Below are 26,785 nucleotides of genomic sequence, written 5' to 3'. Positions count from 1 at the left end.
CAATTTGTTTTTTTCAAGAAAATAATACTTTTATTCAGAAAGAATGGATTAAATTGATCAAAAATTTCTATTCATCAAATAATCTTGAAATCAGTTAAGTAAATATTAAGCAGCACAACTGTTTTCATCACTGATAATAATAAGAAATGTTTCTTGGAATGATTTCTGAAGGATTCTGATCAAAAAACAAAAACAAAACCTTATCGTCTGTAACAGTAGTGTATATACTGTGTATAAAAAACAGCCCTCTTCAGATCGACATATTGTAACATGACTTTACACTGAAAAGCAGTAAGTTTGCATTACTGGTGGTGTCACATTCTCCTACATGTTACATTCTGTTATTTTCTTAATACAGTGTTACAATGCAGCCCAATAATAGCAGCCATAATAATCTTAATATAGGCCCTGCTATTCACATGAGCACTTTGCACTCCCTGGAAAGTGTCCTCATGTTTTGACTTGCAGGGAGGCTGAATGTATGGACAGCTCAACTCAGTTTGGCAATCATTTGTGGTCACAGTCGCACGTGTGTTTTCATACCCGTTGATCCATGGTATCGCTTTCCGACGTATTCAAAGCCAAAGAGTAGCTGAGGGTCAGCAGGGTGGGAGTAATGAGCGATGGCCAGACAAACCTGTGGGAGCACACAAAATGACCTTCATCATTAGTTTCACTGTAACAGAACAAAAACATGACTAACAATTACTAACAAATTGTTTGAAGTCCAGTTTACCTTTGCAAATACCAAATGCTCCATTACAAATGAGAAATGTACTTAAATGTACGTAATCTTTGGAAGAGATTTGAAAGAGCTTTTGGGAGAGAAAATTAGCCTGTGTTCAAATAAGCCATCATAACTGACATTCCTGCCACAGGGCACTGGAAAAATACCACCTGAACTGCTTGATTTAAATTCTAGGCACAAACCAGAGTTAGGTCCCGAACTGGTTGATATCCCCACACCCAGGACTATATAGTGCAGTTTAGGAATTTTTCTCCCTTTTATCTGTTTTCCTGCAACACCTGTTGGTCAGATCAACTGTTCATTAATTCAGAAGAGCTTTTCTTGGCACAGATGTTGGATTCAGACATGGAAATATTCAAAAGCACTGAGCGCAGAGCACAGGCTAGGCTGGACTTTTACCTTAAAGGTGCTCTAAGCGATGTCACGTGTTTTTTAGGCTGACATTTTTTTTTGTCACATACAGCAAACATCTCCTCACTATCCGCTAGCTGCCTGTCCCCTGAACACATTGTAAAAAACGCGGTCTCTGTAGACAGCCCAGGCTCCACAAACGGCAACAAAAACAAACGGGCCCAGCCTGGACCACGAAACATAACAAACAGTGTTCCAGGCAATAACCGACAAGAATGATTTGGGGATGGGGGTTGGGGGGTTAGTGCATGTGCACATGAAGGGGGGTGTGGGGAGTGGAGGAGAGAGAAGCATGAAGAGGGAAGTTAGCTAGAAGTTACTTCCACTATACTACTTTCCATTGTTTTTCTAAGTAAACATGTGGTAGAGGGATGTGTTTGACCCCTGTGTGACCCCATAGTGGTTGAAAAATATGAGATGGGAGGAAAAATATCAAGTCAATGTTTTTGCATACTCCTGCAAAATATTTGAGTTCCCCTGAGAAACTCACTCGTTCCCCTGCATTCACTCGCAAAACCTTTGCATTCCCTCACAAAAACGTTTGTTCGCTTGCAAAACTTTTGTGTCAGGGGAACGCAAAACATTTGTGAGAGAACGCAAAAGCACTGCCTGTAACAGATGTCCAACCCAAGAGCAGTTTATATACAAACATAAAACAATGGCATGGCATGGCATGGCATGAACTATGAACTATGACCTATGAATGATGAATTATGGACTATGGACTATGGACTATGAACTATGGACATGGACATGACAAACATGAGGGCTTAAATACACAAGGCTAAATGACAAGACAAGGGACACCAGTGAACAAAATCCAGACAATCAACCAATTAGAACATGACACATAAGGCAAGGGAACACATGGCAGGATCACATGATGACTAAAACAGGGGATCACATGACAGACATGAAACAAGAACATGAAACAAAACCAAAACGTGACACTGCCAAATAATTTTTCATCCCATCTCATATTGTTTTCTTCACCATGTCCATTTAGGGGCTCTGTATGACTGTATGTCACTGTGTTCTAAAAAAAAAAGCAGCGCTCAAGTTAAAAGAAGTACAACCTTAAAAATACGCATCTCTAGACCTTGTTTTTTTTTTTTTTTTCATTACACATAATTTCAATGCAAAATCGCATTCTTTGTGAGTGGCCTCTAAATCTTGTGCTTCTCAAAGAAAGAATTGAATGCTTGTACTGGTAAAATGACATCAACGTTTTCAGATGCTTGTTTGTCAGAAGTGTTTTCCTAAGGAGATAGGTATAGGAAACTCTGAAAAAGAAAAACCTGCTCTAGGGACAGAAGTGCTGGGAATTAATAGTGACAAATATGGAAACACAACAGACAAGTGATGTGAACAGCAGCTCTGTAATTTCCAACTGGATATTATGAAATTACCAGTTGGCTTTTTTCCATTGCTCATAAAGAAAAACAAAGTATTTTTAATTCCACTCAATATTTAGCCTAGCCTATACGAAAACGGCTCATTAAAACCCAAAAGCACACATAAAAGAGTCCCTCCTCCATAATCCAAATACAATATTTGACATTTAGTTCCATTTTTGTCCAATCTGAGCTGAGATGTCTAACTGACCCCCAGAGCTCTCTGCATTAGACTCCATATGGCTCCTCCATAATACTAGCACCAGAATATGAATAAGCAGTGCGCGTTGCAATGGCTGTCAAGGAAACGCACTCTACTTGCCCTTCACGTAAGCTCCATAGTTTAGCGTTCAGAGGCACTGAGCAACAAAAGCATCAGAGAAGCTCTGGAACGGAACTTCAGGATAAATGTGTGTGTTTGCTAAGCGCTCAGAAAGTGAGAGCCGCGCTCAATGGGCTTTTTGTTCCTCTTGTTTTTGTGGTGCTTTTCTTGCCCCTTTCTCCCCCTTCCTTCACACATTCTCAGGAGCTGGCAGACTGTTTAGAGCTGAACTCTGGCATCTCTTTTTTCCTCATCCCCCCTTACTTCACTCCTTCTGTACCTCCAGTTATTCCCCTTAGATTTTGGGCCCTGTACTTGGTGGATAACTGCAGGTGAAAAGCTTGGCTTCCCTCACAGTCTTTTTCCCATTGCTGAAAGGAAAACTCCCTTTTCAGCTTTCAAAAATATAAACAGCTCTTAGTGCAGCCTTTGAGATTCTAGTGACTAATACATGATGACTAACAATCATTCCAAAGATGCTGTGGAGACCATTCATTTCGCTCTGAGTCATGCTACAGGAATGGCCAATCAGGGCTCATTATGCTGCAGGAATGACGAACAGGAGGCCGTTCTCCTCTTCTGACAGCCTTTGAGTCAGGAGCACAATGTGGAATGTTCGTTTTACACAAAGTTCCACATTGCCTGGCAACAGCAGCTGTTGTGAAGCAACAGGATGGGTTTGTAGGCCGGTGTGAGTCACAGAACTCGGACTTCATCGCATGATCTGATCGGCTTGTATAAAGAGCTCATTTTATCTGCTTTATGGCACAGATATATATAACGGGAGGGAGAGACATTCCTCAACAGAACATGCTTTATTTTATGAGGCAGAGAGCCTCTGATGGTTTTGGTTGGAACTTTCAAATACTTTACTGCAGTGCATTTTTTGTCCTTTTAAGTCTATCAGTAGAGAAAAGTGGAAAAAAAGAAAAGACAATTACCTTTAAAAATTAAATTACTCTATAAATCTGAATAGATTTTTTTTTTTTTTTTTTTAGTTAGAGACCTGAGGTTGTAATGAAATGCTAATCTAACAATTGGATGAGACGGTATGAAAAAACAAAATCATCAAATCACTACCGTTCAAAAATTTGTGAAATATTATTACAATAATTAAAATATATATATATATATATATATTTTAATATATTTGAAAATTTAATTTATTCCTATGATGAAAAAGCAGCCAATACATCAGTCTTCAGTGTCACATGACCCTTCAGAAATTTGCTGATTTGCTGCTCAAGAAACATTTCACATTATCAATGTTAAAATCAGTTAAGTGGTTTAATATTTTTGTGGGATTTTTTTCAGGATTTATTTTAATGAATAGAAAAAAGAATAGCATTAATTTAAAATTGAAATCTTTTGCAACAATATAAAAGTCTTTATCGTCACTTTTGATCAAATTAATGCATCCTTGCTGAATTCTTAATAGCTGAAGTATTAATTTCTTAAAAAATAAACGGTAGTGTATGAGGTTAAATAGTTAATAAATTACTCATTTTATAAATCGCTCAAACACTGTCCAGCAGCAACACCACTGGACAAAGTTTATTTGGCCTCCCTTGAGCTCATTTTGGCCTCACAGATGTCCTTTAAAGTGGAGTGCATGTGAAGGGGTTACTGCAAAACACATGTGAAAAGTAATGTTAGAGGAACCAGTGCACTGTAATTGTACGTTTTTGGCTGATTACACCGTCTTTATTAAGATTAACGCCTGACTCTTTTGACTACAAAAGGTCCACAAATCCATATCAATGAAAACTGATGAAAATGAATGGACTAATTACAAAGTAAACAACTCGCCCATATGAACATTACCAATGAAATTCCCATGCAAATGGAAATGAACTTAAAATGATCTTTGAGTAAGTTTTTAACCACAAAGTTTGGTTAAATTAAATGTTTACAGGAGTTCATGATTAATGATTTGAATAGAAGGTGATTCTTAAAGGGATAATTTCACCCTCAAATGAAAATTCTTATCTGCAAAACACAAGAATAAATGTTGAAGAATATTTGTAACCAAACCATTTTAACTTCTATTGTATATAAAAAATGTATAAATAAAACTAACCCTAACTCTAAACCACAGATGAAAAATAAGTAAATTATGACAGAATTGTTATTTTTGGATGAACTATGCCTTTAATAATTAGAGCCAAACATCAAATTGAATTAACACAAGAAATTGTGTTACTGACTGGCTTACTGTTATAATATATTTTGAAGCAATCTAAAAATATACGGTAAGTGGGAACTCATATGTACGTAATCAGGAAACCATGATTTAATTTCTCTTTTTTTATTTGTATTTTATTGTATCCCTTTGAAATTGTACAGCACTTTGGTACACTCAGTGTTTTGTTTTTTAAGGTGCTTTATAAATAAATTTTTATTTGATTTGATTTGATTTGATTTGATGAGGGCTTTGCATGCGCATTTCAGAATCTACCAAATGCCACTGGTTTTGCAGTGGGATCAGTGTCCGCCAGACAAAGAAGGTGGATGAAAGCAGTGCTGTCTAGGTAAGGAGAAAAACTATAATCCTCTCATCCTACAACCTCTCAGTAGGGAAGGGGAGACGACGAGAGGAGAGACTTCCTGAAACACCACAGGCCTACAGTTCTAGGAAAAGATTCTTGCTTAAGTGGGACACTGACAAAAAAAAAAAAAGATCAAGGCTAAATGAGTGCATAAAACCGCATACACAAAGAGGCAGAACACTGACTGAAATTAATACAAATCATAAATCCACTTCATTTCAGGACTGGACCCAATAACATGCAGGAATTTCTCATTCATGTTTACAAATTTTACTTCAGGGAAAAACATCCAGACTTCAGCAGGGGCTGCAGTCAAACCTATTAGCTCTTAATCCTCTCTCAGACTAATCCAAAAGCGTCAGGAACGCGGAGGAGGCTGTGAGGCTAGTTATTTTATTGTGTGTGTGTGTGTGTGTGTGTGTGTGTGTGTGTGTGTGTGTGTGTGTGTTGTACCTTTTTAGCACTCTCGGGTCCAGCTTCATCAAAGCGGAATCGGATGATGCGGAAGTCTTTGCAGTAAAGGATAAGCTCTGTAGGGTTAAATTTCAGCTTCTGATTGGATCCTAAAATCTTCTGCTTCCCCTTTACATCATTCACTATTAAAAAAAACACACACAAAACAATCTTATTTGGATTTTGGAACCATTACTGACAGTGATGAAGAGAAAGAGGACAGGTAATGATGGGGAGACGATGGGAAAACAAGATTGTGGCAAGAGGCAGAAATTAACTTGTCATTTGCACGAACACTACAACACTACAGAAACGTGTCAGAGAATGTGTACTTACTGCCAAGTTTACAAATCTCACTATTGGATAGTACATGTGCTAGTGAGCAGGGGGAGTATAATCTGTATTATGTGTAATCTGTATTGCATAACGTTCAGGCAAACAGTCTGAAGGCACAAAAAAAATTATGACCAGGTCTGAAAAGTAACAACAACAAAAAATAATAAAGGCAGTTTTCCTTCCCTAAAGTAACTACCAAAGAATACAGAAGTGATAATTAAGATGACTTTTCCATTTTCAACATTCCGAGTTCTAGAGAACACAACACTATTTTTATCATAAGAGGAGTTCCTCTACCCAAGTATCATGTATATCCAGCCATGGATCGAAAGAGGAAACGCTCATATTAACTTCATGTTAGCAGAACTGGTGTATTAAAAATCAATATCACACAATCATGCTGTTTATACATGTATTGTAAATAGAATTTAAATTTTAAAACTCGCAAAATCAGATTAAAATCACTTTTGAGACACTGAAGTGCCTTGAAACGCACAGCAATATTTAATGTGTTGACGTAATTTCCACTGAAACAGGAAGACAGGGCGAGACATATCGAGCAGCTCTTTCCCTTTTTATAAATAGCCAATAATGTTTCATTTATATCACAGCTCAGCCAGAGACGTTGAGCTCGGCAAAGCCGCATTTGACAGCCACAGTCTAATAGATTTAATATGAAACTGTTTATTAAAGCAAAACAGCGACCGTAATCGTACTGAGGATGTGTAGTCTGAAAAGTGTGTACTTTATGTTGGTGCATGGCACCGATGTTATCTCTTCAACCTGTCAGTGCTGTATCTAATGCCGTGTCTGCCTAACCGTTTCTCCACCTAATCGCCACCATGTCGCTTTAAAATACAGCATTCTGTGTAGAATTCAAATGGGTCCAAGTCCGATACGTTTTGTGGTCTTCGTATAATGCTATATGAAGACCACAAAACGTATAATTCTGTTCATTAATTGATGTTTGTTCATAATATATCAACTGATGTTAATTAATAGATCTTATCCTAGATTAATAAATGCTTCAAAAGTATTGTTCATTGTAATTTCATGTTAATAAATGTAAATTACAGAAGCTTATTGTATAATGTTACCAAACTACTGAAGGCTCATTGTGTAAAGGTGTAGTATAAGTAATACTTTTGTAAGAAACTTGTATTATTATAAATAAAAAAAAGAAACAAACAAATATGAGCAGATAAGGTCTGTGTGATGTGGTTCAAAATTAGCTTTCAGTCCTGTAATTAATACAGTATAGACAGCCTCCAAGGGCACTATCCCAGACTGCAGGGGTCACTCTGCCTTACTGACAGATCGAAGCCTCAAAGAGAGTGTTTTTTCCAAGCCTGAATCTCTTATAAAGGTCTTTTTGTTGAATCCACACAGACAGACAGTGAAAAAAAAAAAAGGCTTCATGCTATATCTGTTTAGCACAGCAATTCAACACTTGGGGGGCTAAGTCAGCAATGAGGGGAGTGCAAGGATCTAACACAAACAAGATTAATCGCGGCCGGGCTCAGGCTGCAGTCTGGCTGGATGAGCTCATCTACAGCTATGCTAAAAACAGCCACCCAAACAGGTTCTGCAGCTACGCTACACTTTCACGAATGTACACATCGCTCGTGGAAAAATCCAAGCGGACAGGGTTACAGTCATGATTGTTTTTGTTATGTTAATAAAAATGCTGGGAGAACACACAAGGGGAGATTAAACTAAGTACTGGTTAGTAAAAAAGGTTACACTTTTTTTCTATGGTCCACTTTAGACATTCTTCTAACTAAGTAACTTTGCAATGACTTGTCAACTAACTGTCATTATAGTATTAGTAGACGGTAGAAGACTGTTATATTATGGTTGAGGTAAGATGATATGTACTTGCAAAGTGACTTATAGTCAGGAGAATGTGTGTTGGGGGAGCATCAAACTAATGTGCCAGCATTATGCTGACAGTCTACTAATACTCTACTAATACTGTAATGTGAGTTAGATGACATGTAGTTGCAGTTACTTATAGTTAGTAGAATGTCTAAAGTGGACCGTCGAAATAAAGTGTTACCGAAAAGAGATGGAGAACAACCCAAGTTTAAAAAGAAGGAAACCAGCGACTGTATAAAAACACATTTGCAGGCACTGAAAATGAGGAGAGAGGAGAGAACGTCAGAAAATTCAGAACAAAGATCACAGTGCAAAAGACCCTTCAAGACCCTTGACTGGGTGATGGAAGTATTTTTTTCCAATCATTTCTTGGATCAATTCTCTTTAAATTTGAACAATTTAAGCTTCAAACCAAAACAAATTGAATCGCAACTTTACAAACTATAATTTGAAGCAAAAAAAAAAAAAAAATTGATGGATGACTTTTTGCGAACATCAAATCAGCAGCAACCACACATTGCAAAAGTATTTACTATTAGCATCAAATACAATATCATAAAATTATTAAAATATACAAAATCTCTTGTTAAGAACACAATATTGCAAAGTTCACTGCAAGTGCAGGAAACTGATTCGATTATGTCGTTCACAACGCTGTACGTGTGTGGGAGGATCCAATGACAGTTTTGGGTTATGAAATCCTGCCATAGAACAGTTTAGTCGAGCCGTATTACTCTCCTCTATAGTGTGCACACTATAACTGCTAAGCTGATCTTTGATAGTCATCCAATTGATAGTAGAAAACAGCAGCAGAAAAAGCCTGAAGAGTGGCAGGTGGTCTGCAGGTGTTGTTAAGCATGGTGAAGTATGTTCACGTGCTGTTGAATTACCTGTTACTACCTGCTCCACACAAGCCAGTGAGATATCATGCTCGCCCAGGAGGCGGTGGGTGCACTGGAATCTCTGTGAACAGTAAAAAAGACAAGGATTATTTTTGATTTTATTATCGTTTTGTTGACATTATCCTGCAAAGAGAACCTAATGAGCTATGGCTTCCATATGAACAGATGTAATGGGTGACCTTTATTATCTTTAAAGAATGTAACAATTTACTTCTCTTTTCAAAGTAAAGTCTGATCATCGGTTGTCTTAGCGAGATTATTAACAAGTTTAACTTGTTTGAAAGCTGCTGAACAGCAAGGACTATAGAGGTTAATATGTAAAGAAGATTTCACTGCTCTGGAAAAGAACTTTGGATTCTTTTCCATGAAATGGTCTGAAAGACAGAGTATGTATTTCCTTCCTTATATGCCACATTTATCCACTCTAGTTGGGAGTAATACTCATGACACCAATATAATCAACTGTATTACATTGTATAAATGCATAAAACTGTAAACAATTTCACCTATATGTTTGTGTATTTAATTCCTCAATACTTAAAGCTGAAGTGTGTATTTTTTAAATACTCTGTCCTATTCCAGTTTAATGAATCAACTACAGTGTATGTACTGTAAGTCATTAGTAGGTTCATTCAAAGCCACTGGAAGGCAAGCCTGCAACCTTTAGCCAAAGAAGTATACCGGTACAGCTTTGGAAGTACGCGGGGAAGGAGACAAGAGGCCATTTTTTTAAATGGATGTCAATGAAGGAGAGGCTTCACTACGCTGAATAAACAGCTTTTGTGAGGAAATAGCTAATCATTTCATGAATCGACAGCCTGTTCGCTAATCAATACACTAAACAATACTTTTGTTGGGAACTGTGTAGATTTTACCTTGATAAAAATGTTTTTTTTAAGAGAAGGCAGAGTAGGGAATGTCACGACAGGTACTGTAAAACTCATTCACGGCATTACCACCAGCAAATGTGTAGTAGTATTTAATAATAGGTGTTGTGTAATATTGAGTGATATTGTATTTTGTCTAAAGAAAATAAACAATATCAATGTTTTTTTTTTTCTTTGCCTTTCAAGTTTTACTAATTATAATAAGACTTGAATGACTATGACTGCCATACTGATACACTATGATGCTGATATAATGCATTTTAATAAACAAAGAGAAAATAAATAATTTAATTACAAATATTATATCATCATGTTGTTTAATGAAAAATGAAAAATAATGATGTGTTCATCTCTATGGCTTCCAGGTTTCAACAAATAAATTAGACTTGAATTGTAATGATTTATGACTGATGTGTATGTCTAATAATGATAATGAATGAAGGTAAACAAAATACAAAGATTTTAATAAATAAATGTATTATTTTTATGGCTTCCAGAAATTATTAGTGACTATATCACTGCTGTGTGCCCAATAAAGCTGTTTTTAATAAACAGATTCAAATCTAATCTTAAATACGGTTTTATGCGCACTGTAGCGACCAGTAATCTGCAGCTAACAGAGCAATTTGTGCTCTTTTTTTCGCTTGGTAAAGCACATTCCACAAACATTGCAGTCCTAACTGTACATTTACTAGCGATATTACACCAAATATAGAACATTTTTCACAAGACGAATGTGCTCATCCACAAGAAAAATTGTGCAACGTAAACTGTAACTGACTGTCATAAAACACTGATGTCACTGCCACAGACAAAAAAAGAATGTCTTAAACCAGACACTAATTCGCACTGCTCTTTGTAGACTGAGTTGGTCATTATGGAAATGATCTGGCTGCGTCTGTGTTCTTTAATTTGCGTTAAAGTTATACGTATTGCGTTAAGTTTCTAATTCTCACCAACAAGTTATGGAGAATAAATGCTAGACTACACGCCAACCATGATGCTCACAATCCTTTGCCTACATTCAGGCCTTGAAAAGAGTCTTTTTTCTTCAACTACAAGAGATGTTTCTGGGCTAGAAGGTGAATTATTTTCCACTTCACACTGAAAATAGCTGAACAAGCTAAATAAAATTCACACACTTGTATTTTCTGCAAGCAGAATTGTTCAAGTCAGCAATTCACCAAAAAAGAAATAAACCAAACAGAAAAAGCTAATCTTTTTTTTTTTTTTATGTTGTGATACCATTCAATAAAACCTGCAATATTATAAACTAAAACCATGTTTTGTAAGTGTTTCATAATAACCCATATTATAATCACTGCTTAAAGGTGGGGTATGTGATTCTCTTTTTTGTCCATTTTTTCAAAATCACTTGAAATCCTATTCCTAACCCACTTACAGCCACTGAGTTAGAAGCACTGAAATGAAAATTAAGCAATTTAATCATCTGTGGAACAGGCAGGACTCGAAAAACTCCAGCCAATCATTTCCAAGACCACCTAGAATCATTGGACAGTAAGTTCGTCAATCAAACGGTCGTACCATACCAAAAATCTGCTGGCCGTTTTGCAAATCCCATACCCTACCTTTAATGTCACTGTGAGGCTTCTTTGTATAAATATGTCTTTAGGCAATAGGCTTCCAAATCAAGGCAGGTAAATACTGACTTCCAGATAAATCTGAGCTTACCTGTAGTGGCAAGGAATTATGGGGAATGAAGGAAACCTTGAAGTTGGTACACACAAGTTTCCCCCAGAGGCCATCCTGACAGCTTTCTGTGCCGATGCATTTCTTTACAAAGTTCGCCTCATTCACAACTATTTCACCTGTAAAGAAGGAACAAGGAAGTGAGATTTAGAGGAAGGGAAAATACTACAATCAGCTGAGCAAAGGATGACTAGCTCACATTTTAACATATTTAACATATACGTTAAAAGGAGATGTTGGTGCTTCACCATGCTTGTATTTAACATGTACCATTGATTTGTTTTGTTCTACTCTGCTCCAGCAAATTTTCAAGAGCTAAACATACATCAATGAAACTGCAATCAACCACTTCTGGCTGCTAAATAAACAAGCTGTAACACTACAGTTCCTCCACAACACACAAGCAGAGTCTTATTAGACTTTGCACTCTCCACATAGGTAGAGTTCAGAAGCAACTTCTGGATCACTGACCAATAGCCACTCATGTAACACACACTCGAGCCCCTTCATAATGGCCTTCCAGGGAAAACCCTCTCCTGAGAAGCTACTGCTGTGACTCCTTTCATGTTGGTTGAAAAATGATGCCCTATTAAAAGAAATTACCTGTTGTGCTGACTAAACAGTCACATAAACTTTTACCATGTACCGAGAGTGCACATGCATGCTGAGAGTCCTGAACATTCTCTCTCTCTCTCTTTTTTTTTTTTTTTACACAAAGCAGAAATGAGCAGAGTTCAAAGGCAGGTGTACCAGGAACCAACATAGGCTTTCAGGATGCAGAAACACACCAGGTTTGGGGAGAGAGACTTTTGTTTGCACTAATAATACTCATTGGTGCAAGTGTCTATGCTGAGCTTTTGAGTATTTAGAGTGGATCTAATATAATTCTAAAGAGACATTCACACCAAGGACAATAACTATATATTAGATATTATTTGTGTTATGTTATGGCAGATAACCAATAAATGACCAATACTAAAAAGAAATTACAATTAGGTCTAAATAAATTAAAAATAGTTATGATAGTATGTTAAAAACTAAAATCAATTGTTTTAAATGCTACAAACAAATTTAGGCAACACATCATAATGTACAGTGTTGAAAATGGATATTCATTTTAAAGTTTTAACATCGTTATTGAATGTATATAAACAAAACATTTAAGAGGGGAAAAAAACTGAACTTGAGTAGTCAAAAGTACACTAATTCAGACAGAGCATGGTTTAAAATTGTGGGCTGCAGCCAACATCTTTACTTCCGTCTCTGGTTGAACTCAACATAAGTCACACACATGGGAAATAAAGAAACCCACATTGCTTCATTCTAAACATAGAACTTCCTCCGCTTTTTGCATCCAGTCACATTAAGAGGTAAAATGAACAGAGATGTGTGTATATTGGAGAAGAATAATCAAGCTGCTGAGAGAAAGAGTGAAGGAGAAGAAAACAAACTCCAGCTCTTGTGTGAGCGCAGTGCGCAGTGTTTGTCTCACAGCTGGGACTGTTTCAGGGGTTACAGTAGGGCAGGATACAGGCTAGCTAAGATGGAGGTTGGGCACTGTGGCAAAATATTGGTGAACACTTCACTAAACGTCAAGCCATTAAACCAGTAGGTCAGCCAGAAAAATGATTAGTTTATGACTGCACCTGCTTGGAATTTGAGCCTGCAGAATTCTGGAGAAAGCTCTGTAGTTTTCTGAAGATTCTGAAAGTCTTAATTAACAAAATTCTAAACATCCACCACTACTTGCATATTTAACTAGATAGTTTAACTAGATTTAGATAGTTTGGTTAATCTGATAATGCTTTCAGTTAGTGTAATCAGTTTAACACTTCCATTTTAATATTGTTGTTTTTTCTCTCTACAGTGAGAGCAGATAAATTAAATAAGTCTACGGATTCCATGACGGCCTTTATAGCCTGTAAGGTTGTGCATTGGCCCACTTGAAGAGGTGGGCTCGTGCACAGATCGATTGCACTAAGGCGCGGTCTCGCTAATTGTGGCAGAGAATTGAACAGATACTACTTGTGTGTGCACTACTGTCAACATTACAACAAACATCTTATCTTTATTACTTTATATTGAGATACATAACAGGTCTGATTCTCACCTTATTTATGAAAAGTAATTGTACTTTGCGAGTAAAGCTGCAAATTCCTCCCTTAACTTCAGCTGCCGCCGTAATAAACATCTTATGATACATGCAGCATGATTAAGTGAAAATTGCTGCGCTGCATAAGTGATAAATCTATTAGGGAGAGCACATTTCTTCAAAACAAATTGTTGCATCGTAATGAAGTAAGCGTGCTCAAGGCATGGAATGCTAAAGCGCAATGTGAGTGCAGGCCTTCATGGGAGGACAATGGTGCTCGGTACAAGGCAACTGTGCTTAGTTTGAGTACGCCCTGAAGGCCCGTTCACAACAAGTACGATAACTATAAAGATAACTATAACTATATCAGTGTCCACACCAGCGGACAATATCGTTCCGTTTATTAAGCATGCGCTGCAGTTTTGTCGCCTGCAGCTTTAAATGCTCAAGCTCTTTAAAGTAGGATGAATTCAAATTTTCTGTCAATGTTTTTATCATTCATCAGCTGAAAAAAAAAAACGTGATTCACTCCAGAGACACGTAATCGTTATAGCTGTAGTGTGGACTCTGCTATTCTTTTATATTTAGAATGATTTTTAGAACTATATCATTATCGTTAGTTGTTCTTGGTTTGAGTGAACGGGTCTTAAAGTTCCCCTGTGGTGAAAATCACGTTTTTAATGTTGTTTATGTCTATGTGGTGTTTTTAATATGCTTTAAGACAACAGCACTGTTGAGTATTTTCTCCTTAAAACTGCAGTGAACAGTCTCAAAAACGTGATTTGAAATCGCTGGTGTTTCTGACAACACAAACTACGACAACATGTAACCGCCAACGAGTGTATCTCTGAGCTGGTGTGAGTGAGTGGAGGTGGGGCTAATTTGAATATTCATAGAACCGCATACAAAATGAAGAAAGGGTGTAGAGTTACATTAAAGCTATTTCGAGGAAAAAACATTTAAATATGTGATTTTGGATATCAAAGATGAGTTTTAAGGGATAAAATTGACTACAGAGGGACTTTAAGATCTTGGTATGAAGCCACAATCTCTTATCAACCATCTTCTCACGACTCACATATTCACAGGCGTTCGCCCACTCGCAAATTTCAAACAACTTCCGCTCCACAAGCAGCTTGGTAAATGGCCATGACAACATATCAACGTGTGTCTGATCAGCAATCTACAGGGATTAACCAGCAGCTCATCCTCTCTAATCAACCAGTAAGCGGCAAAAGATCAGTCCAGGCTGCTGATGGGAAGGAAATGCACATGGTAGTTTGGCAGATGCACTATATGAATGCAGCAAGATAACACCACATTGAAACTGTACAAACAATATTTCTTAAAATAACAGCATCAAATATTTATATACCATGTGACCAGGCTTCCTGTGTTTACATCCTGTTAGAAAAGGGGGGTTAAGCTGGTGGCATGTTTGATCAGAACACCTTTGGTTGTGTTTTTCTTTGAATTTGGACAACAATTATAGCAGAGCTAAAGTATAAAATTGTTTCTATGGCTGAAGCAGGGACAGAAGATGCTAAATATTGCAAGTGGAGGAAACTGTGTACTTAAGGTCGGATCGATTTCGGCACAGGAATTCTCTCTTGTTGCATTGTGCTGCAAAAGTTACACTTCAATGGATCAGAGCAACATGATAAGAAGAGGCCTAACAGAGAGAGTGACAGAGAGAGAGATGTGTGCGTGGGTTTGTAAAAAGACACCATTCATGAGACAACGGCCATGTTTTGTTGAGATGACTAGGCACTATTAGGCTTCTATGTGTGTAGGGAGTGGTAGAGTGGTTTAAATGGAACAGTCAGTAGGAGGTCAATCTGAATGGATACGTTGTACTAAAATGTCACCAAATTCAGGACTAAAACAATCCACAGAGTTTGACGAAGACAGATTATTTTCTTTTTCTTTACAACACAGAAAGCCATTAGGCCTTTTGAAGTAGAATGCACCAAGAATAATTGTTATGCCTAACATGCCTTTGATTACCATCTAATGCTCACATCAAGTTATAGTTTAAAAACACTCATTTAATAACACTGGTAAAGGTAATCTTTAGAAAATCCCCAAACGAATATCTATTTTTTATACCGTACATTATAACTTTAGGATGCTGAAATTCTGCTGAAAGACTGATTTTAGTTTTGTGTGTTTTATTTTAAACTAGAACTATTTTAACATCCGCAATTTATTATATCAATAATGTGAAAATAATTCAAAAACCAGAAAAACAAATAAGAGTGAAATATAAATAAAAACTACTTAACTTTAATAACTTTATATGACACAATGATATTGTGGTCTCAAAAGCTTAAGAATCAGAAGGTTTTAAAGACATCTGTTTACTTCAAAAAGCCCTGCTCACAATAATTCATGTGCATTGCAAACATTATATCAGTGTTCAATTATCATAGATGAATTTACAACATACAAAACTGTTAAAAGTTTGGGGCGTTAGGAAGAAGTCTCTTATGCTCACCAAGGCTGCAAAGATACAGTAAAGTAATATTGTGAAATATTACACTTTAAAATATCTGCTTTCTATTGTAAAATATTTTAAAAATTAATTTATTCCTGTGATGGCAAAGTTGCATTTGTTCCTATCATCAACAGTTGCGCTGCTTAATATGTTTGTGGAAACCTTGATAGATTTTTTTTTTTCAGGATTCTTTGATAAATAGAATGTTCATTTCATAGCATTTATTTGAAATAGAAATCCTTTGTAACTTTATAAATGTCTTTACTGTCACTTTTGATCAATTTAATGCAATATTTACAAAAATGTAACAAATAATAAAAAAAGCATCTTCACTAAACCCTAACTTTTGAATGGTTGTGTACTTGGTCGACTTGTCCTGGTCAAAAAAAAAAAAAAAAAAACCTTGGTAAAGGAACCAGCCCTTGATATTCTGGTGTACACTGTACACTAGCCAGATTATTCAAGCTTCTGAATACATTTTACCACACCGTGTGCCACCCTGCTATCACCACAGTCCACAAAACACAGTGACAAGGGAGGTTTTGTTTTAATTTCAGATGAGGCACTAAAAAATGCATAGCACGTCTATTTTGGAAACAGGGAAGGTCCATGATGTGCGGCTTAATTATAAGGAGTGAACGCAGAGTACTTCCTGAGACGCCACAGCACTACAGCCTTTCTGTTTATTTCCCAACACTTCTAGGAACAGAGAAACTGTCTGGATGCATTAAGACCTCCGCCATCACACAGCTGGAGCTGACACGTGTTGTTAAAGGGTTAGTTCACCCAAAAATGAATTCTGTCATTTATTACTCACCCTCATGTCATTCCAAACCCGTAAGACTTTCGTTCATCTTTGAAACACAAGTGAAGATCTTTTTGATGAAATCTGAGAGCTCTCTGTACTCTCCATAGACAGCTATGCAACTACCGCCTTGATGTTTCAAAAAGTTCATAAGAGATCAAAAAACGAATCCATATGAATTGAGTGGTTTAGTCCAAATTTTCTGAAGAGACGCGATCGCTTTATATGATGAACAAATTTAATTTAGGCTTTTATTCAAGTATAAACACTGATCAGCGAACATAAACAGAAGCTCAATCTAACTTGCTTGATGTGCGAGAACAAATCTTTTGCGGGAGCTCAAACGTGAATGAACACGAGACTGAACCTCATTAGTTCTTGCACGTCAAGCGAACATGCTTGAGCTTCTGTTTACCACAATTGATGTGTGAGTTGATGAATGTTTAACTGTGAATAAAAGCCTAAATTAAACCAGTTCATCATATAAAGCAATATTGTCTCTTCAGAAAATTTGGAATTCATATGGATTCGTTTTATCTCTTTATGAACCTTTTGAGGCATCAAAGTGGTAGATGCATAGCTGTCAACGGAGGGATAGATTTCATCAAAAAGATTTCATCAATCTTTATTTGTGTTCCGAGGATGGACGAATGTCTTGTGGGTTTGGAACGACATGAGGGTGAATAATTAATGACAGAATTTTAATTTTGGGGTGAACAAAACTAATGGCTTGGAAATATTGGATCTGCCATTGCATCGGTTAAGAAAGGTAACAAAAAGCAAAGCTTTATATTTATTAGACTGGGAGGTTAAAACCACCTGTCAGAACATGAAGCCTTTATTCAGAAGAACCCGGACATTAGGATTAAAGGTAGAAGGGTACACACCCTATGCAAGTGTGCTTGGCAATGGTAATTATAAGACATACGGGAACAGGTTTGATAACAGATCCCATTTCTAAAACCAGGATGGGATAGAACAGTCTCCTAAAGATAAGTGGTCGTGATACTGATCAGTTGATTTAGCAAGCACTAAACTAGTCTTGAATGTGTTAAAGTAGGCAGAGTACACAAGAGCAAGGCTGCTGCATACACTTTCCTCATTGTTGCCATAGAACAAATTCTTCATTCTGTACAAGAGTCGACTAAAAAGGGTAATTCACACAAAATGAATTCCAGCGTTATCATTTACACACTCATGTTGTTCGAAACCCATATGACTTGCTTTCTTCCATGGAACACACTATGCACTGCTCGCTCTTTTCCATGCAATTACAAAGAATGACAAATTTTAAAGCGTAAACACACACACACACACACAAAAGCACTAAAAAAGAATCATAAGAGAGGTCTATATGATTCATATGCTATATTCCAAATCTTCTGAAACCAAACAATGGCTTTTCATGAGAAACAGATGAAAATGTAAGCATTTTTTTATGAATAACAGTTTTTAATTAAACAATTGATCCAGTTCACAAAACTGGTAATGATTTAGTCACGATTGGACTGAAACAGGTCACAGATCTGAAAGTCCCTTTGCAGTCAATAATTTTATCCCTTAAAACTCATCATTGATAATCAATACGACATTTTTAAATGTTTTTTTTTTCTGTGGAAAGAATTTATTCATGCCATAAAATAGCTGAAATGTAACTCTACAGCCTTGCTTCATTTAGTATACACTACTATATTCATGCGCTATATTGCTATATGTACCCGGTTTTTCCTGTCCCTTCTTAAAGGTGTTTTTGTGTTCACTGTGTTAAAATGCCCACAGAGCAATAGAAAAAGCCCCGCCACGCACTATGACGTTAGTGACATCACCAACCCTAAAATTTACATAAACCCTGCCCCCGAGAATGCGATATATAGATTATCATGACAGAATATGCTAATCAACGACTAGAAGATAACTACACATAAGCTACATAAATTCATCAACTAACAATTCAGAAATGTTGTCTACATGTTGTCACTTCTTCTTGAGTCTCTCCATCATTGTCTGACTCCGGTTTGAACATAAAAGGCTAAAAGTTTTTGAAATTTTCAGGACACAAGCTGTTGAAGCTCCGCCCCCTGTGCTGGGAACAGCAGCTCATTTGCATTTAAAGGGACAGACACTGCGTTTTTGCTCACCCTCAAAAAGTGACAATTTTAACATGCTATATAAAAATATATGTGGGGTATTTTGAGCTAAAACTTCACAAACACACTCTGGGGACATCAAAGACTTATTTTACATCTTGTGAAAAGGGCATTATACCACCCATTTAAAGGAAAGATTATCAGTAAACAAAGAGGTAAGTTTGGTCTGTTTCTCACTCAAAGCTACCATAGGGATTTAGAAGGCATGGAATTTAGAGAATAAGTCATAATGACCACTTTTATGGTGATTTTGTGACTTTTGATGAAGTAGCTCCAGTCTCTAGATCAGTGACCAGTACATCAAGATTTCTCTTTTAATGTTCCACAAAATGAATACCATGTCATTAATATCAGCTTAGCCACACATACCTGCTCTATTTACAGTTCACAAATCAGGAAGTGTGGCATTAATAATGCCTTCTAAAGGGAAGTAGACCCTCTGTAAACTCTTCAGCTGGCATCAAAACCCAAACACAACAAACCAAGGCAGATCACAGGCTCTTTATGAGAGGCCACGCATTAAAAATTCAGAGGCTGCACAAGTGCAGGAAACGGGTTGGATAAGATACTGTTCCGTATACAGGAAGGACCTCTGTGAATATCACGTTCAACTGATCTCTAAAGACGACTGAGACATCATTTCTATTTCATTTATCTCGCTGTCATACACACTTTTCTCCTGCCAGAAGCACAGAACATGTTCACCACACAATAGCAGAAGCTGATTGGTGATGCAATGGTAAAAATAGAAAAAAAGGCAAAGACAGCTGATTGCTATGGCAACGAAGAGGCGGGCATCTGTTCATAATGTACCAAAAATGCAGCTATTTGAACAGCCAGTTAGTTAAACAAACTCAGGTTTACAGGATTAGTTTTGAGCTGATCAAACCAACCCAATCAGGCTTTGTTGGTATCTTGATGCTGATCATTAACTTTCTTCGCAACTAGCTTGAGTTCACGTAGCGCGTGCACATGAAAGTGTGACATCAGTAGCGAACAGCCAATCACAAGCCTTGAAACTTATATACAGTGCTGGTCAGAATTATTTGCCCCCTTGGTAACGGGGCTGTAAAAAATAAATCTGCATTGGTAATCCTTTTGATATTTTATTTAAAAAATTAGCAAAAATCTAACCTTTCATTGGATTTATTTTTTACAGCCATCTTTGATCATATTTACCAAGGGGGCAAATAACTCTGACCAGCACTGTACGAAGGTATACACAGACTCAAACATGTAAGCTCGCATGTAGTCATTTTTAAAGCTTTACCTATTGATTCTAAAGGGTATTTATATTACTTATTTCTGTATATATTTATATTAATTTGAACTAAATGCTTAATTATAATCATTAAACTAAAATTGTAATGATTATATAAAAAATTATATTAAAAAATATCAATCATATAAAATAATCATAATAAATAATCATCACTATCATTTTGTCTTTTTTATTATTTTACTATGTAGTGAGTGACCTTTAACTAGGAGCAAAATAAACTGGGAGAGTGATTTTGTGTCAGAAATGTGTCACTTTGCTCACAGCTGATTGGTCCCATTTTGGTTTGAGATCCCTTACCATAACCTTACCAGGAGGGTTAGCCATGGAGCATAAGTTACTATGGTATTACGTATTAAGACATGTTATAAGTGGGAGTGTTTTACTTGTGCTCTGCTTTGTTCTGTTTGTTTTCTTTCTCTCAAACTCTGCTAAAGACTATCAGGTGGAGTTCAATGTTGATTTCGTTGATGAAGATAGCTAAAAGTCACTTTCATGGTGCCTGAAACCCAGGGATGGCACAAACAAATCTGAAACATACCTGGCTATCCACCTAAATTGGGTTCATGGTATAGGCCCCAGTTTTGATTTGCAATGTCTTACCCAGACCAAAACCTGCTCCAGAGCAGGTTAGCCGTGTAGTGTAAGATAACATGGCAAAGAACACAGACCAACTTCTTGAACTCGAAAAACCAGAGTTTGCTCAAACTTGACTGGGTAGCCACTGAAACCAGCTTTGTAAAAAAAAAAAGGCCACATGGGTTTAAACCTACATTCAATTACCAGACCAAATCTTCAAATACTAAGCCACACCACTCCAACCCTGTGATGGTTCTGAGTGGTGATGGTTCTAAGGAAATAGTTTTGAAAATCACTCACCTGGTAGAAGTTTTGCTTCTAGTTTCTTGATGGGCAGTTGAGGACTTTTCTTTGAATCAGTCTGTGAAACATTAAGAACACTTAAAATCACGTAACCACTTTCAAATATTTGAGAGAAAGTCCTGACTAGATATTTACTCTGACATTTTTCTCCTCACCAAAGATGGAATCTCAACACATTTAATGAGTCATTTCATCTGAACATCAAAATTTGTCACATTTAGTCAGTCAAATTGGTTAATTGATCTAATTATGTGTCTCTGGAAAATAGTGTATTGTGACATTGCATTATGTTGAATATCAAAGGTTTTTGTGTCAATTTGTTAATGGGGAATTTGTGGACACATTCATGCTTTTAGAATTGCTGAGTACTTTAGAAACTTTTTGGTAACAATTTATTGGGTGACGTAGTTACACGTTACTACATTTATTTACTATAGTAATAACAGTAAATTATGCATAATCATACATAAACACTAACCGTAACTCTAGTAAGTGCATGTAGTTAATATTACTTAGTACCTATAAAAGTTGGGTACAATGTAACTACGTCACCTTAAAATAAAGTGAAACCAACTTTTCTTGAATCTGAAAAGATAAAAGATGTCTCCCTGTAAAGTTAGGGTTAGGATTGGGGTTTGATTTAGGGTTAATTGCATGTAATTATGCATAATTTATAGTTATTACTACAGTAATTACATGTAACAAGACACTGTAAAATAATGTTACCATAATTCTATATTTAATTGTAAATTATGGGGTTATTATTTAATAATTCCATTAGTTAGATGAACATTTCAAACACCTCGCTACTCTTGTTTTCCTTACTAACACACTGGCTGATGCATCGACCAGCACATGCTAAATCCACATTGTTCTTAAAGGAGGCATCTTCACCCATCTTATTCTACATGTCTGAAAACACGGTAGTGGCGTGGTGCTTTTGGATACTAACTAAATAACAAAGTGAATAGCACTGTGAACAGCTGACACCTACGGAGTTAACGTTACCACTCTCAAACCAAGTAAAGACATAACTACAGTATGAGGTTACCAGTCGTCCAGATGTCAAACATATGTGGTGACACAGTTTTCACAATAGATTAATAAATACGATTAATAACTCTAGTCGTTGCTAGTCGTTAGCATGCTAGTGTCTCACTCACCTGAAGTGGAGGAAGATAAGACTTAAAAGTAGGCTTCGTTTGTTTACCGGAGAACATCATTTAAACCGGACGATTTCACAAAAATGCGACCTGTAAATCCATATAAGAGCGTTTTAAAACTCTTAAGATGTAAGCCAAACTGTTTTGGGTTACTTCAGACCTTTAAATCCAGGGTTTCCTCAGCAGCTGATGTGTTTACATGCATAATTTCCATAAATGCAAAAGCAGTTTTTAATCTCAGCTGTGCCTGCAGTAATATCTCAGCTGGATCTGGTCTGTCCCGCTGAAGTCTCTTCGTTAGCGGCTGTCAAACTCAAACTTTTGCTGCTTTAGTTTCCCACTCTAAACATTCACGTCATGCTCAGTCTTCTTGATTCAACAGTTTGAGTGTGTGTGAGTCCTGTGGTGGTGTGCAGACGGGCTCAGTCCTGTAATTCACCGTCCGTTTTCAGTTCAGCCATGTTTATTAAAGGCGAAATGGGGAGGTGCAGCGTGCTTGAGCTCTGGACCACAAAAAACAGGAGGAGTGAGCTATGGCGAGCCCTCTGGACCATTGGAGCGTTCTGTTTTTAAATATTCAAATTGTCCATAACATTAGAAAAAATATATTACATTAACACATTTATTTGAGTGAATATGTAAACTTTGAGGTGGAATTTAGCCTACTAGAAATTTATATTTTCGAATGCAGAGAACACATTTACAATTATTTCAAAAGCCCACTATTTAAATGATTCGCAACTGCGTTGCAATGTCGAAAACAGCATGCATGAGTAGATAGTTTTCATACTGTGCATATTTTGGCTCGAGTGTATTATTGTACTCTTAGCGCCATCTGCTGGAGTGATCTGAATCCTGCACGCACGGTCTCTATAAGGCCACAGAACTTGACTTCCAGCTCCCCCTTCCTGAACGTCATGTTGAGCTTGACCTAGTCCAGCTCCAGCTCTTGTGGATCTTATGGGTGGGGGGGATAGAGTTATGGGTAGGGTTAGACTAGAGCAGGGGTGTTCAAACTCAGTCCTGGAGGGCCACTGTCCTGCAGAGTTTAGCTCTAACTGTAACTTGCCTCAACACACCTGCCTGGAAGTTTCTAGTATGCCTAAGGACTTGATTAGCTGGTTCAGGTGTGTTTATATTGTAAAATATTAGGCTATTACAATTTACATTTTCTGTTTTCTATTTTTTATATATTTTACAGTTTTCAGCAGCCATTACTCCAGGCTTCAGTGTCACATGATCCTACAGAAATCCTTATCATTCTAAAATCATGATATCATGTATCCAGAGATATTGTCAAAACAAGCATCAGCTATCAATATTAAGATGATTTAGCATTTCCAATGCATGTATTAAATGATTATTAGTATTATTGTATTATTAGGGAAGGCCTACTTTTATTATTAAATTGATAGCCCAGGTAGCAAACAGACGTTGGCCCAACGTCTGTTTGCTACCTGGGAGGCTATTATAATTAATTTGCCATGCAATAATTTCAAATATCCTGTGAGGATAATAAAAGATTACATACCTCCTCATTGAAAATTGTCTGAAAAAATAAAGGTCCTATAATTAAAATGATTAACAGTCTATAATATTTATGAACACTGCAATAATTAGTTTCAAAAACAGTTTGTTTAACATTTTTTAACAAATTAAAGGGGCACGGTAGCTATCGCAGGTGGCTTGGAAGACGTGGTGGGTAATATATGGTTTATCCATTTTGCAACACAAACTGGAGGTAAGCAACAGTAATTTGTAGCTAGTTTGATAGCTACAGAAATTAAGATCTCCCTCTTTCATTTTCTTTCTTGCTGCAGATGAAACGGTTAAACTTCTGTTTTCGCGCAGGCGCAGTGAGGGAAACAAACACTGAGTTTAGGGCAATCGGTTCGTAGCTTTGCTTTAACTGTGCGATATAGTCACGAGGAGCGACCAAAATTTCTGACATGCCAGGAATTCTTCCGACCATTCGATTGCCGGTCGTGAGAGGATTATGTACACTGCACGAACACTGCACGACAGACGAAAATCGCACAGTGTGTGTAGTGATGTAGTCATTTATTTTACGCAGCCACACTGCGCATATAGGACACGCTTTAATACGCCTGAAATCATCTGGTGGGATTCCCTTCGGAATGACGCGCTGCGCTGCGCGGCGCTCCTATTGGCCAAAGGCAACGCACGAAATTCTCCATTTATGGGTTGTTTGCCTCTTTGATTCCGTCAAGCAGCAGCAGCCACAAAGTTTAACTTTGTATTGTAGAGCAGCAGACGCTCACTGCAGTTCAGTCAGTCAGTGCGCTCGAGTTTACCGGTGCGGTGTACACTAGTATGGAGCGGCGACACTGGTCCTGAGGAGACATTAAACAGCACGAGAGGCCAAACGAGACAGTGACATCACACCGAGAATTTCAAGAGGTTTATTTTAATTGAATAAACAGTTACAAAACGGATTATAACAGAAGATCGTCTGCGCTGTGATAAACGAATAAAAAATGGTGAGTGAAAATGTATTTCTCATCACAGTCGCCTATCGCTTACAGAGATAAACATAAGGGATATAGTCTTCTGCTTCCAGCATCCTTATCGACATGCAGAATGCTGATGCTTGGTGTTATTATTTTCAACTTCTTTCTATAGTCTCATCCCTATGGATGTGACGAAATCTTATAGGCTACTAATATATGTAGCCTACTTGGCATCATAAATGCTTAAAATTCAGATAAAAAGATTTTCACTGTGATCAAAACAAGTACAAACTTCTACTAGTTTTTTATTTTTTCATTTTAGTGGAATTACAGATATTTAAATATAGACCTATCAGGGATTTGTAAATGTACATGCACCTTATGTACATTTTAAGATTACTTTTTTTATTCTATGGCCACGTTATTATTATGAACATATCATGAAGGTGGTGTCTGGTCTACTGGACAAACACCCTCAGTTGTGTGTCATATTCAGCTATTGTTTGCCCTGCATCTCTTGTTCACTTAGACAGAAACAGCCTCCCTGTCCCAGCCCTACTGAACAGGTTGTAGCTATTTATACTGGTCCCAGTTACAACCCAGTTTCTCGTTTTATTTTTTTTATTTTTTGGCACTGTGTGTTTATTGAGGCTTCAGACATGCTTGAATCGATAGAGATCACTATCGTGTTTCCACTTTCTCAGATCAGTGTGGCAGTTACACACATTGTAGTATTTTGATCTTCACTCATTATTAACGTAGCCTATTCTTTCATGTCATCCTGACTTAGTGTTACGTAATAGTGGAAAACTGCACGTTACACACATTAGTGTCCATGGTTACAGCACACAGAGAGATGCAGATAAATGTAGTTGCATGTGAAACTCACTTCCGTACTCATGCCCATAAGGATGGGTTGGGTTCTGCTTTGAATAAGTGTGTGTGCTTATTCGTGTGTCCACAATGAGACCGTTTCCTCTTGTTTTGGTGGAAAGCGACACCGTTTTTCATAGCTCCTCAAGCAATATGTTACGCTTGATTGTTTTCGGCTTTGTATGATCCCAGATCCCATGGCAAGATGCTTTCACAGACCCTGCTTGTCTCACATTCAGTGTCCTTTTCGGCCTGTCAGCTGGTAAAGAACTGGTACAGATCAGGTGAAAAACCAGTAAATCCAGTTCAGCCGTCTCTTCAGCGCACACCGAGACATTCTCTGCAAGCCATGTAACCGGTAGAACTAGTTTTCCCTTGGGCTTTGCACATATGGGACAAACCTTTTCTGTATAGTCTCCGTGCTGCCTCTGGTATTTAGTATTACAATATTATAATTAGATCTTCATAAAGCATTTTCATGCAAAGAAAAGGTTACTTGTGGTTGGCTGTGCTTATGTGGTCACAATTTTACAGATACTTATAAGTGGTCCATTAAGATGTTCTGACAGCTTCTATAAATTAGGCTAAAACCAACAGTGATTAGTGTGTACAAGCATTATTCTTTAATGTTATCCTGCTTGTGAATTCTCCACCCATTTCTAATGTCACATATGATTCCAAACTCGGTATGACCTACAGGCATCTATACTTGCCTATATATATATATATATATATATATATATATATATATATATATATATAGATAGATAGATAGATAGATAGATAGATAGATAGATAGATAGATAGATAGATATATATATATATAGATATATAGATATAGATATATGTATATATGTTTGTGTGTGTGTGTGTAATCAGGTGGAGTTTTGAGCTGTATTTGTTTTGACTGCAGTTTTACGTCAGTGTCCTTTTATGAGTTTACTCATTTTGGTTACAAAGTTTGTCAAAACTACTCATTTTACTCA

The 26,785-nt window shown here is 37.0% G+C and overlaps 2 protein-coding genes across 4 annotated transcripts in view; one reads left to right on the top strand and one right to left on the bottom strand.

Moving 5' to 3' along the window:
• Positions 1 to 22,929, bottom strand: part of mtmr10 (myotubularin related protein 10) — a 30,029-nt gene extending 7,100 nt beyond the window's left edge. The window contains exons 1-6 of the mRNA XM_084107603.1: positions 22,456 to 22,929; positions 21,290 to 21,350; positions 11,573 to 11,709; positions 8,982 to 9,054; positions 5,878 to 6,020; positions 544 to 637 (exon numbers count right to left, since the gene is read on the bottom strand). Coding sequence (XP_083963729.1) covers positions 544 to 637; positions 5,878 to 6,020; positions 8,982 to 9,054; positions 11,573 to 11,709; positions 21,290 to 21,350; positions 22,456 to 22,515 — 568 coding nt within the window. The 5' untranslated portion in view covers positions 22,516 to 22,929. The remainder of the gene's footprint in view (positions 1 to 543; positions 638 to 5,877; positions 6,021 to 8,981; positions 9,055 to 11,572; positions 11,710 to 21,289; positions 21,351 to 22,455) is intronic.
• A 1,783-nt stretch (positions 22,930 to 24,712) lies between these two features.
• myo1ea (myosin IEa) overlaps positions 24,713 to 26,785 on the top strand; it is a 49,639-nt gene continuing 47,566 nt past the window's right edge. For all 3 annotated transcript variants that reach the window (XM_084108013.1, XM_084108012.1, XM_084108011.1), the window contains exon 1: positions 24,713 to 24,956. In XM_084108013.1, the coding sequence (XP_083964139.1) occupies positions 24,954 to 24,956 (3 nt within the window). In that variant the 5' untranslated portion in view covers positions 24,713 to 24,953. The remainder of the gene's footprint in view (positions 24,957 to 26,785) is intronic.

The sequence above is a fragment of the Abramis brama genome (genome assembly GCF_963993115.1).
Source record: "Abramis brama genome assembly, chromosome: 3".
Taxonomy (NCBI): domain Eukaryota; kingdom Metazoa; phylum Chordata; class Actinopteri; order Cypriniformes; family Leuciscidae; genus Abramis; species Abramis brama.
This window is presented reverse-complemented; position numbering and strand designations above follow the sequence as displayed.